Source organism: Scomber japonicus, chromosome 6 (genome assembly GCF_027409825.1).
Source record: "Scomber japonicus isolate fScoJap1 chromosome 6, fScoJap1.pri, whole genome shotgun sequence".
Taxonomy (NCBI): Eukaryota; Metazoa; Chordata; class Actinopteri; order Scombriformes; family Scombridae; genus Scomber; species Scomber japonicus.
The window spans coordinates 32,151,021-32,164,449 of record NC_070583.1 but is presented as its reverse complement, the minus strand read 5'-3'; the positions used below and the strand labels follow the sequence as shown (position 1 = coordinate 32,164,449).

At 39.6% G+C, this 13,429-nt stretch overlaps 1 protein-coding gene across 1 annotated transcript; it reads right to left on the bottom strand.

Annotated features, from left to right (window-relative positions):
- Window positions 1–220: 220 nt before the first annotated feature.
- Window positions 221–4,224, bottom strand: LOC128359964 (putative N-acetylated-alpha-linked acidic dipeptidase). Its single transcript, XM_053320277.1, has 4 exons — window positions 4,215–4,224; window positions 3,924–4,005; window positions 3,379–3,471; window positions 221–486 (listed from the first exon to the last, which is right to left on the bottom strand). Exons 1-4 carry the CDS (start codon window positions 4,222–4,224, stop codon window positions 297–299), a joined length of 375 nt encoding a protein of 124 aa, XP_053176252.1. The 3' UTR covers window positions 221–296.
- Between the last annotated feature and the right edge of the window lie 9,205 nt (window positions 4,225–13,429).

Here is a 13,429-nt window from a genome sequence, read left to right as displayed (position 1 = left end):
TGGATTTTATTAGTGTCTCTTTTAGCCATAGACGATTATTACAATACTCCAACAACAACAACAACAACAACATAAGTCATTGCAGTCACGTAAAAAAATACTAAAAATACAGATTGTAAATTGTGTTTTGGTAATGACACCCTGGATGTTCGTGGAAGACGACTCCTCTCAGAAAATAGGGACAGTCCATCGCTCCGTGTGTTGCAGGTGATAATTTTCCCCTTTTAACATTGAGGTGTTAAAAAATAATGATCACATGATTGTTCGAGCACACACAGCTTCAGACTGTGCGTGCTTTATGCGGGTGGCGTAAGCGTCATGGCGGCAGCATGGATGGTGAACGTTGCAATGCTGATTTGTCGCTTGACTTCCTCCCAAGCCTTCTCTGGGTCCGCTGAGTTCTCAATATCAAACAATGCGTCGTAGATCCCAGGGAAAGACTCTCCTGAGTATTTGTTATGGCTGCTGGGAGCAAATATCACATGTCTGAAAACAGATGAGAGAAACAGGGATGAGTATGAAGAACACTGCAGTTATCCAGTAACAACACGCTATGACTGAAATCATGATAAAATACAGAGAGAGAAAAGTACTGTAAAAACCGCTACACAGTTCCAGCACGACTCGACTCGGCTCGGTTTTTTTTGCGTGTCCACTAGGGATAGTACCTGGTACCTGGTACTTTTTTAGTACCTGCTCTGCTGAGGTTCCAAGCGAGCCGAGCCGATACTAAATGTGACGTCAACAGACTGCCGGCCACTGATTGGTCAGAAAAGTTGTCGCTGGAAGAGTCATGAGCCGTCCCACACAAGAATCAAACCCGGCATTTTTAAATACCGGCAACAGCGTTACAGCCATACGGCTCAGTTTTGTTGCTTTGTGTGTGACAGAAAGCCACATACAGCAGCAAGTACACCATCGCCTCCATGTCCTCCATTGTTTATGTGTTTGTGTCGCGTATAAAACGAAGTCACAGCAGTTTCGCAGAGCCGTTGCTATGATGACCCCGCCCACGTTGAGTAGGTACCTTTTTGTAATGGAAAAGGTTGTTTCTGGAACCGTGTTGAGTTGAGCCGAGTCGTGCTGGAAAAGCGCCATTACTGTTGCAGTCTATTTTTTGGGGGGTGTCATACTGGAAAAACGCCTTTTTTTAAATTAAAGGTTTATTTTAAATTCACCAGTAGCTATTCATTCATAAACACATATGTTTATACTCCAAAACTTGTTGAGTTTCAATTAAACCTTTTAAAAGAACACAGCATCTTTACACATTTAATACAGTGCAGCTGTATTCCTACTCAAGTCCCAAAAACTCTTCATCAGAGCTGTCGCTGTACGCAAATATTGCACCCAAGTCACTGTAATGCTCACAAAGCTCACTGTCCTCGGACTCTGCGTCAGTCCCAGAGTCAAACAGAGCATCATCCTCTGATCCATCCAGAGGAAAAACAAAGTTAGTTTATCTTTTAATTCTTCAGATCTATGCTCGTACTGTGTGTCTCTGCCAGAGGTCAATAAAACCTGCTCATTGCTTTTGCATATCGCGCTTTAACATCAGCTGCTGTCATTCGTGTTTGTTCTAGTGAATCATCACAGCAACAACAACTTGTCGGAAGTGCTTCTGATCAACAAACTGAATCAGCTCCCGCCTGTGAACCTGCCTGGTTTTAGTTTTTATTTTTCTGTACAACATGCAGCAGTTAAGGGTCATCAATATCTATTTTCATTATCTGCAGACACAGCTGTTTATAGGCCGTTATAGATCATAAGTGTGGACACATCATTATCTTTATAGTTATTATTCTTAGTGTGGACAGCCTTTTACATACTTCACCCAACCTTTCAATGGAACCAATTACTGTTTTAAGGGGGGGGGGGGGCACTCTATTTAGGTATGCATTTATGTCATATTGTAGTTGGTTGTATTTATTTTAACATGGACCCCAGGAAGAAAGCTGTTGCCTGGGTAACAGCTAATGGGGATCCAAATAAACTAAACTCTCTCTGTATTTTACTGGTGAATAGGACGCACTGGTGTATAAGAGGCACCCCACTTTCAAATGAAAAAAATGGTGGGACTTCTACACCAGTTTTTTTTTTTTACAGTATATAGAAAACAAAAAGCTCTTAACAGTGAATAAACCAGAATTTCCAGCACTACACTACACTGAGTACAATTAGTCTATTAGCACACACAGCCTTAAAGATATGATCTATTCTCTGGGACACAAAACCAGCAGTGCTTTGCTGGAGAATCAGGTTCTTCATGTTCACCTGTCATATTATAAAAAGGGCTTTTCACAGTCTGGGTTGTATCCGTTGTATCCGTAACTAGATCTGCTGATAAACTTCAACTTCAACTTTATTTATATAGCACTGTAAAACAACCACAGCTGAATCAAAGTGCTGTACATAAATAGATAAAAACAACACAGGAACATAAAACAATTCACAGGAAATAAATATTAAAATCATTGTTTATTGCTTTATGAATCACTAAAATCAAACAAACCATAAAACACTCAAACAGGAGCAGAGTCTCATGCACGTTTGAAAGCCAAGGAATAAAAATGGGTTTTAAGACGAGTTTTAAAAATGGACAGTGAGGAGGCTTGTCGAATATTTAAAGGAAGCTCGTTCCATAGTTTAGGAGCAGCAACAGAAAAGGCTCTATCCCCTCTGAGCTTCTGCTTTGGCCTCGGTACCTCCAGGAGCAGCAGATCAGCTGACCTGATAAAGTAGAGCTCAGTGGCTCAATTGTAAAGCAGTACAAAATTATGAAATTAAAATTAGGCCACCATTTAATTGGTTGTTTTAGCAATGCTATAATGACCATATATAATTATTTCTCAGTCTCTTTAATTGAAAACAACCAAAAAAAATACAGGAAATGTGTATGCTGTATTTAAATAGGTGTAAGTATTCAGACCTCCCCTTACACTTGAGCAATAATGGCTCTCTTTAACCTAAATGGAGCTTGAATTAATAATAATAATTAATGTTAAATGTTGTTTACATAGTTCCTGTATTTTCCGTTTGTATGAAGGCGGTGGCCTAATGTTTTTGCACAGTACTGTATATTACTGTAGGCATGCAAATAAGGCAGAGCTACAAATCATCTATAAATACATACAAGTGGTACAAGTAAACTGTTGTGAATCCAGTGACGCTGACTTATATCATACTAACCCTGAAAAGTCAGAAACAGCCCACAGTGCCACCTAGTGGTTATTAAACACTCAGCTAGAGAGAGAGAGAGAGAGAGAGACAGAGAGAGAGAGAGAGAGAGAGAGAGAGAGAGAGAGAGAGAGAGAGAGAGAGAGAGTCCGACCAGAAACATGAGGAAATGCTTAGTGTGTGTGAGGATGTGAGACTTACCTGTAAAAGGGTCTGCCAGGTAAACCCAGGGGGTCTATAAAGGCTCGCTCTAGATACATGAGCTGATCATTCATTATGCGAACCTGCAGAGGACTGAGACACACACACACACACACACACACACACACAGTAACATTAGGGGAAGTTCATTCATTTCTTTAACCTTCGTGTTGTTGACCCCATCTGTTTTGACTGTTCCTTCCTTCTTTCATTCCTTCCTTCCTCCCTCCCTCCCTCCTTCTTCCCTTCCTTCCTCCCTCCTTCTTTCCTTCCTTCCTTCTTTCCTCCGTCCTACCTTCCTTCCTTCTTTCTTTCCTCCGTCCTACCTTCCTTCCTTCTTTCCTCCACCCTTCCTTCCTTACTCTACTTCCTCCCTCCTACCTTCTTTCCTTCCTTCTTTCCTCCGTCCTACCTTCCTTTCCTCTTTCCTCCCTCCCTCCTTCTCTCTTTCTTTTCCTCCCCCCTACCGAATGCCATGAGACCTTATACATTGCATATTTCAGCTTTTGTTTGGACTCTTGAAATGAATGAAATGTCACACATACTCTCCTCTGTTGAGGTTTTCCAGGCGCTCATGAAATTCCCTGGATGCATCAGTGAAGTTCGCTACTGCAGAAAATAAGGAGTCTGAAAATGAAAGGGAGACAAAAATCTAAATTTTTAAAAGCAGGTTGGCTTATTCCTTTAATTTCAGCTACACTTTAAAGTTTGAATTCACTGTATATTATATGAAATGTGTGCTTAATTAGACTCTATTTCAAATTTTAAAAATAGTTTATCATCTCATATAAAAGCATGATTTGATATTTCACCACATGGCATAAGCACTCACGTACCAAATGACATCTAGCATCTTGCCTGCCGGAAACGAAGAAGAAGAAGAAGAAGAAGACAGCTCTGGCAAAAAAAATGATCAAAATTGTACTTTTAATCAACAAATCTTTAACCCTCTGTACATGCCAATCTAGTCTGCTAATAAACGTTAACTCCGCTAGTCTGCTAATAAACGTTAGCCCCGCTAGCCAGCTAATAAACGTTAACGCCGCTAGCCAGCTAATAAACGTTAGCCCCACTAGCCGGCTAATAAATGTTAACCTGCTAGTCGGCTAATAAACGTTAGCCCCACTAGCCGGCTAATAAATGTTAACCTGCTAGCCGGCTAATAAACGTTAGTCCCGCCCCCAGTCCGCTGACGTAATCTGTTCTAGCTTTAGACCAGTTCTGAGGCTCGGGGCTGGAGCTTTGGCGGTGGAAAAGCAAAGAACCGGTGCTTAGTCAGGCTCTGGCTCCGAACCAGCACCAGCTCCAGCTCGGTGGATAAGGGGGTAATAGAACAGACAGAAATATACAAACACGCCATCATGTAACAACATTACCTTGTTCTTAGTGTACCTGGCTCGGCCCGCAGCGATTCCCAGACGGATGAAATAAGCTTCAAAATCACTGCCTGAGCCCAGTTTACTGATCCTATAGCAGAGCGGAGGGCAAGTGATTATTCAGTGATTCAGTGATCAGTGATTTATTTCATTCATTCCCTGATCGTTTAATTGATCCCTGAAGACAGATCTGCAAATGTGTAGAGTTTAGTATAGGTAAGACGAGGATGGAGGCTTTCAAAACCTTCTCATAGATACATTTCAACAATATTATGTCTGTTATTTTAAGTTATTTTGCTCAGAAGCTGCTTGACAACAGTCAGAGAGCAGAGAGAGTGTATTTATTAGGTTTAACACCACTACTATCACACAATATTATGTCTTATTTTACCTAAGACATGAAAATATAACATTGAACGTTGAATTGTCTTCTGGTCAGGATGAAAGCAGCAGAAAAATTGGAAATACTTTTCTGTAATATTCATACTTTTCAGAGTTATCCAGCGGGCCAGGACCCCTTGGCGGGCCGGTTCTGGCCCACGGGCCGTATGTTTGAACCACCTGGTCTACAGTGGGGCTGTTTCTTCACATTTACTCCGAAGCACTGGCTGTTAGTTTGTTAGTTCAGCTTCCTTTACTTTTGGGTCTTTAAATTGTTCAGAGAGTTTGAGAGAATTCTATATAAATAGGCAAAAGGAACTAACATAACATAATTAGACAAGAATGAACCAAATTGAATACAGTCTCTGGTATTGTATTAAAGTTGTTTAAATCTATAATAAACTTACCAAATCAATGAGGACTCGCTCTCGTGACTGTGATGGCAAGGTGGATAGGGAAATATAAACTGTCTTTGCTGTACATCACTTTATAAAGCTGCGTATCTCTTCTAAGAAACACACCCACACATGGATGCTCATTTGTTTAAAAGATGAGAAAAAAGCACCATCACTGTTGTACATTTAAAAAAAAAAAGCCTGAACACACAGTGGTTGTGTGATGTGGATACAGTATGTAGTTTCTATTAAACAAAAGAAAAGGAAAATAAAATAAAGAGAATTCAATAATATTAGTGAAAGTATGACTCTGATATCGTTGGAGCTCTAACAATGTCACACATGCCAAAGCATTTAGTAGATCTTTAGTAGAAGCTGAGAACAAGGGAGCTCAGTTCATATATTCAAATTCAATGGAAAAGTTTTTGTGCTCCTCTGAAATCAACAAATTTTCTGCTCCCACAAACCACTTTTTAGTTTATGGGTTATGGTTTGCAATAAGTAATTGTTTATTTATTTATTTTAAACTCAGACTTTTGGTTCCTACTGTATTTTAGACACCAATCTAGAAAATTAAAATCCTGAGAAAAAGGTAAAGAAAAGTGTTTAGAGATGAACTAACATTTTACTAATTTTGGTCTTTTCATGGGATTTGTCGATGGAAAATAGAGCCATACTTGTCCTTCAATGCATATTGTGTGTGTGTGTGTGTGTGTGTGTGTGTCTGTCTGTGTTTTTCTATCCTTGCGGGGACCACAACCTGACATATCACTGACCCCGTGGGGACCGACTCCTGGTTCCCATGGGAACGAGCATTGGAATCAATAGCAAACAGGCTCCTGATATGCCTGGTGTAGTTTTTTTGAAAAAAAAGAAATAAAGGAACCCACAGAGCTGGTTTTCCTGACTTTGTGTGAACCCTAGTGGTCACAAACGGTACAGCAGTGTGTGAATTTCGTCAGTGGAGACCTTTTTCTGACAAAGAGTGTAAGCGCATATATTAGCATATTAGCTTCATATTAGCATATCAGCTTGGCAAATAGCCCCTTGGCATTCTGCATTATTAAATGCATGTAAAAGAACATTAAAGACTGTGTAAGCTGAATTCTGACGTTTTCTTCTAAACACATTAAATAGGTCATAAATATATTTCTAAAAAACGTGTAAAATGCATTTCAACAATTTAGATTTGAATTGTGGAGCTAGGCTTCACAAACTGTGTTTCAAAATTTCTGTGTTCAGGATGTAGCGGGTGAGTCTGAAAATCACAGCAACGATTAGCATAAACCCGCCCCTGCTGCTGTAGTGGTATACATTCAGTGCACACTACTACTACTACAGTCTACAGTTAGCCAGTTAGCTGAGTTAGCCGCGGACATAGCTGCCGAGTTAGTTAGGACACTTAGGCTGTGTCCCAATTTGGTCCAAATTGCGAGGCTGCATCCTCGAAGTGCGCATTTCGAGGCCGATTACGTCACAACGCCGCGCGAAGGCTGTCCCAATTCGAAGAGTCCTTCAAATGCAGCCTTGAAATGCGGCCTTCTTTTCCCTCTTTTTCGAGGATGCATCGCTACTATCCTTCGCGGCCTCCCAAATCCCAAGATCCTTTGCGCGGCGCTGTTCAGTGCCGCGAAAACACAACAATGGCGACACCAACAGGTGAAGACTTTTCATTCAAGTGTAAGTATTGGTTTGTTTTATTTAATTATTTGTACTTATTACTACTAATACTTTTATACTTTTACTAATTACTTATATTTTATTACTTGACTTATATCTTTATTTATATATATATATATGTATATATATATATATATATATATATATATATATATATATATATATAAATATATATATATATATACATATATATATAAATGGACTAAGATGAACAAATTTAGATTTTAATAAAGAGCTACGTTTGGGATTATCACTATTATATGTTATACTTCATTATTATCATTATTATGATAATTTTTTGCTATATTAGAACCCTTTTGTCTGTTGACATAGTAAAGAAAAAACATGTTTTACATTACATTTTGTTTTATTTTTGTTTTAGGGAGCAAGGAGCAAACCGAGCTCCTGATTAAACAAAGAGGGGAAAATGACCATCTATTCACGGGGGGCAAAAACTCCGCCACGGCGGGATGGAGGCAAGGCTGATGTCCATTTATGTACATCTTTGCATCCCTGTGTTGATGTGATCTTGTGTTTACCTTTTCTCTTGCTTCCCTCTGTGTTTAGAGCAATACTGGGAAAGACTGGGCTGGAGGGGAAGGTCCAGCCCTACCAGGCCAAAAAAAAATGGGACAATTTAAAAAAATATATATATAAAGTAGCCTACAGGTTTGGATTAGTTTTACTGTTACTAAATACTTTTGCTGAAAATTGCTGACATGATTGATTTCCACTGCCTTAAGCCCAATTTCCACTGAGTCCGGCAGCGGCGCGTTACAGCTGCGCCGCGGTCACCGGAGCTGATAGGTAACACTATAATCAATGAGAGTATCTCCACCGGGAACGTTTCAGCAGCGTGTCAGCAACGGCTCAGCAGCGGCTCCCGCGCCGCAGCGCTATGGATAGGTAGCATTTCTATTTTTGACGGAGCCGTTGCCAACTCGCGACAAGCTCAACAGAGCAGATTGCACTAGACAGGAAGTCCGACACTGAATCAGCAAAATAAAACTTCCGTTTTTCAAAATAAAACAACCCGTGCAGCCTCCCGATCGTATTTCGGCAACAAACATGAATAAAACAGTCAGATAAAGACTCCATCTAGCTACGTAGCCTACTGACAGATGGGATAAGTACATAAATCAAAGAAAATTACCAAATCAACCAAAATTGAGCAAGTTAACAAAACCGGGCCATTTAGTTGTGCTGCTACTACAGTAATTACTGTAGACTAAAGGCACTCGTTCGGGTTTGATTGGGCTGCCGTAATTACTGTATTAACAGTGCAACGTCATTTTAAAAAGGCAGCTTTCTCTCCCAGAGCATGCTCCGGTCCGCTGCTGTAACGCTCCCGGTGTGAGTTGACGCCGGGCAGAGGACGGAGCTAAACCGTAGCACAGCCGTTCCGCGCCGCTGACGGACCCAGTGGAAATCCCCAGTTAGGATTGCAAATATCCAGGGACAGGGGAGGGGGCCAGCGGCAAGTCCACTGCTGGCACTTGGCCGTGGTTTGTCCTCATGGATGAGGTACTGGGGCAGAGGCCATCTATTGCCCCCCCTGTCCTCATTGCCTCCATCCGTGAGGACACACCAGGGCCAAGTGCCGCAGTGGGTGAGCAGGAGAGTGAAGAGGAGGAGGAGGAGGAGGAGGAGGACCAGCCAGGGCCCAGGAGGAAGAGGAGGAGGGAGGATGACCTCCTTGACCTCATAAAGGAGGACATGAGAAGGCAAAATGAGGCAGAGGAGAGGAGGGAGCAGGAGGGGAAAGACAGGATGAAGAGGCTCTTCTCTCTCCTGGAAAAGTAATAGAAAAATAAATATACATCTATATAGATGTGTTTAATTTGATTTTATTTATGAACTGTGTTTATTTATGATTTTTCTTTATTTTTTATTTGATTGTGAAGATTTTGATGTTTTATGTTGTTATTAAATAAAAAATATTGTTCATTGTTACACGTCTATTCCATTTAGTATTTACAACTTCAGTACAATTTATAACAGGGTTGCATAAAGTGCTACTGTTCAGGAAGAACAAGGGATTAAATATTTTCTTTTATTATCAAGTGATGAAACATTTCACTATTTACAAAAATTACATCAGAAATAACTATTTACAGATTATTATAAGAAAATTATAAAAATTATGTACAATTATTATCAAAATAATTATTATATACAATATACAATTCTTTCTATCAAGGAATGAAATATAACTACGGTCTTAACATTTAACTATTTACACATTTACATCAGAAATAACTATTTACAGATTATTATTATTTTATTATTCTTTCTCTTGTGTGTTTTCCTTCTTTCTTCTTCTTTCTTTCTTTCTTTCTTTCTTGTGTGTTTTCCTTCTTTCTTCTCCTTTCCTTTATTCTTCTCCTTTCTTCTCTCTTATAATTTTGTCAGCTTTTTCACCGTCTTTTCGGTCGTGGCGTCTTTCTCGTCTTATGGGCGGGAACAGCTGGTGACGCAACCAGGAAATGCCTCGAAGGCTAGACCGTCTCATTTAACAACGGTTGATGCGTCCTTCGGAGGTTCCTCAAGGCTGCATCCTTCGAAGGCCGCAAAGGCCGCGTCCTTCGAGGATGCAGCCTCGCAGTTGGGTCCAAATTGAGACACAGCCTTAGTGTCCATGTTTCTGGTAGAGGTGGTGACTTTGATTGACAGGTGACACTTGGTAGGGGGCGGGGTTTCAGCAAACTCGGCAGACACGCCCACATCGTTTGGCAGCAGAGACAGAGGCTGATTTTTACACAACTTTGAAGCCTAATTTCATATATTTGGCGATTTTTTTAATCATTCAAATTTGGCAGGGTGGTTAACTACATACTTTTCTGTGGTATGTCAAACTCCGAACACATATTTATTCTTACTTTACACAGACTTTAAGGTTTCAATCGGACATTAATTTAAATTGTCATGAATTGTGCTGTGGCTAACAGTGATGTCAATTGTATGCTAACAGATGTTATCATTACAGGTCCCCACAACGAGGGCAAAATTCAGGTTTAAAATTTAAGTGAGAGTTTTTGATATTTCAAGTAATTATTGTGTTCACAATTTTTTTTGATGAATTTAACAGTTAAAATTATGTTTCTAGACCATTCAGAAAGGTCAGCGGTAGTAAAAACAGGTATGTGTGTGTGTGCGTGTGTGTGCTTGTGTAACTTTGTATGTGAGTGTGTGTCTGTGTGTGCGTCTATCCATCTATCCATGTGAGATACATTTACTGGGTGACTCTCTCACATAATCTCCCCTGAAATATCGGAACAATTTCAGATAAACACCCACAATCATTGAGGTGGAAAAGGGTGATCATCCTGGGCCTTGTTTTTTAATGGTGTGGATATATTGCTCATTGTTTCCGTTAGTAAACATGTATGAAACAATACAAGAGGAAGACGAGGTGAACTATTATTGATCAAACCGATATAGTTTTTATTGGATAAATGATTGCATTACATCACTCACAGTACCTACATATTACAGAGAAAGAAAGTTATTAGAAAGGGTAAAGCATACAGCAAACAGCATAGGCAACAATCTATGATCTATTCAAATATAAGCCTTATGAAAGGGAGAAAATGGGGAAGAATTTGAATATGACTCTTGTAGTTGGCAGCCCTCCAGTATACAGTGTTCTGTATCTAGTGTATCTTACCTGTAGAGATAAAAGAAACAGAACATACAGTTAAAAGTACATTTCTCCCGTTACCTGGTGAAATACTTTTAGTCGCATTATTGATATTATGTCAAGACGTTCATTCAAGCCTGTATACTAATAAAATAACTTTGGCCTTGAACAAAACAACAGCTTACGCTGGCAGATGAAAGGTAACTCCTTAAAGCAGTCCTCATCCAGCCAAGTGGAGTTACAGGACTCTTCAATCCACATGACCTTTCCGCAGTGGTGGTTAAGGGGGTCAACAGGGAAGTCTTTAAACGAGGAACGACAGTTAACTTCTTTCCCCGACGTCCACATCCATTTGGGGTTGCAGCCAAAGATGGATCTCTCCAGGCCGATCCACACCCCTTTAACCAGGACTATCTCATCTTTTGCTTTTTCCTTTTTCAGGAGAGAATTCACATCATACCACACACTCTGGTTGGTGATGTGAACCAGTTCAGATCGATTTCCACGGCAGGTCTTCAGGGCTTCAATCCAGGTTTTAGGCTCCGAGTGGAATTGCAGATCTGCACCACGTCAACACAAATTACAAAAGCAAGGTGAGATTTGAAGTTAGTGCATGTTATAACACAAACACACACATACACTGCACATCCATGAGGTGAATTAACATAATTTCTACTTTGGATAGAAATAATCTGGGTTATAATTTAAAAAAAATGTGTTATTGTATTTGTCATTTTTCTCCATGGATTGAAGAATTGAATTAGCCTGAAGGTCATGGAAGTTTTCAATGAACTTATAGTTTTGAAGGTGAACTATTATTATAAGGTGAATACATCGTAAACTCTGCTATTATAACAACTGAAGGACAGTTATATTGTGTCAAATAAAAGTACTTGCCTGTATTGCCACTGGTACAATTGATGGAGTAATTTTTCACATTGTTGTCTATTTCAACTGTTATGTTCACTGTCCAGTCATCTGATGGTTGCAAATGTATTTTTGTCTTTCGTGGGACTCTGTGGAAAAAAAACATCTACTGAAAAGCCTTTGAAATGTGTGACACAAACATGCTGGCAGCTACAACTGGCAACAAATCCAAATATCAACACAGCAACTAGTAGGCTACACAAAAGACCTGTTTACCCATGTCCAGTGTCGGAGACATTGGAGCACTCGTTTCTACATCTATCACACGTCTGATTGGATTCTCTGATCAGGAAAAATGTATTATTACGGCGACATATCTTTATAGGCCCTGATAAATGGAAACAGTGAACAAAAAAACAAAACACAGAATCGGTTAAAGTGGAAATGCAGATGCATATTGAAACATTGATGTACATGCTGACTCATTTTCTGTTGGCAAATATGCAACAGGCATTTACTGTAAGTGCTCTTTTTTTTCAAACAATCTTAAAAAGCAATCGTGCATCTCTCCTAAAAACAGACAAGTGAAGATAACAGAATGTATCAAAAGATTTGCAGTGCTTACCTTCTACTCTCTCTAGATTTATAACATTATCCTTGTCATGACTGTAGTACTTGATATCAGGGTCGTTGCCGTGCATGTTTTCTGGCTCACAGCTGTTTACGGGCACGGCCACGAATTTGACTTCGAGCTTTTCTCTGGCCTTACAACGTGTCAGCTTCCAATTCCATCGCTCAGCTGTGCAACTGAATTCAGTGATCCAGCCGTTGTTGTAATTGTCAGACACAGTATATGTGAGTCCTTTTTCCAGCCATTGTTCTACTTCTGCTGAATCCGTGAGCAGCTGGATTGTTGCTGTAACGCAGAAGATCACATCAGAAGTTTAGTTTGTACTTGTTTATTTGTTTCTATTTTTTCTGTCCTTATTTACTAATGAAATGAATATATTGAGGAAAACATGTAGATACATAAATATACACAGAAGTAAAGTTAAGTAATAAAATATAATAAATAAAATATGCTTTATTTAAACCTTCTATCCGTCTCATTTTTGTCCAGTGGAATACTAAGTGGACACGGGCAACCCATGACCTTTTTCTTAAAAAAATCTGTGTTTATCTAAAATGTAAAACATAAAGAAGGAGAGATTAAGTAAAACCTAACTGTGCAGGCTAGATACGACTAGATGTAGGTTTTATTTTGTGTGAACTGTCCCTTAACGTTCTAACAAGGCCGATAACATACCCAGCAGCAGCAGTGGTAGATAGATCAACTGTGCCATTGCCTGTAAACATACAAGAAAAAAAAAAGTGAGAACACAGCTGACACGCAGAAGCTCATACCCACGTGACTTTTATAAATAGCACGGTTCCTAAATGTAAATAACCAAACTGTATGACTTTGTTGTCTTCGTTCTGTACACTGACAGTCAAATACTCAAATTATGGATGGGGTGCTCAATGTCCAGGTGTGACAACATTTACTATCTACTTAATCTGAAAAGCGATCCTCAGTTACTCAGGTTACTTTGGACTTTGATAGATTTTGAAATTTATTTGCAGACAGGACATCACAGTTGTGATAATGAACCACTAGTCAGGTCACATGACTTGATGGTGCACCTATTTGCTTTCAAAGACCCACAAATCAC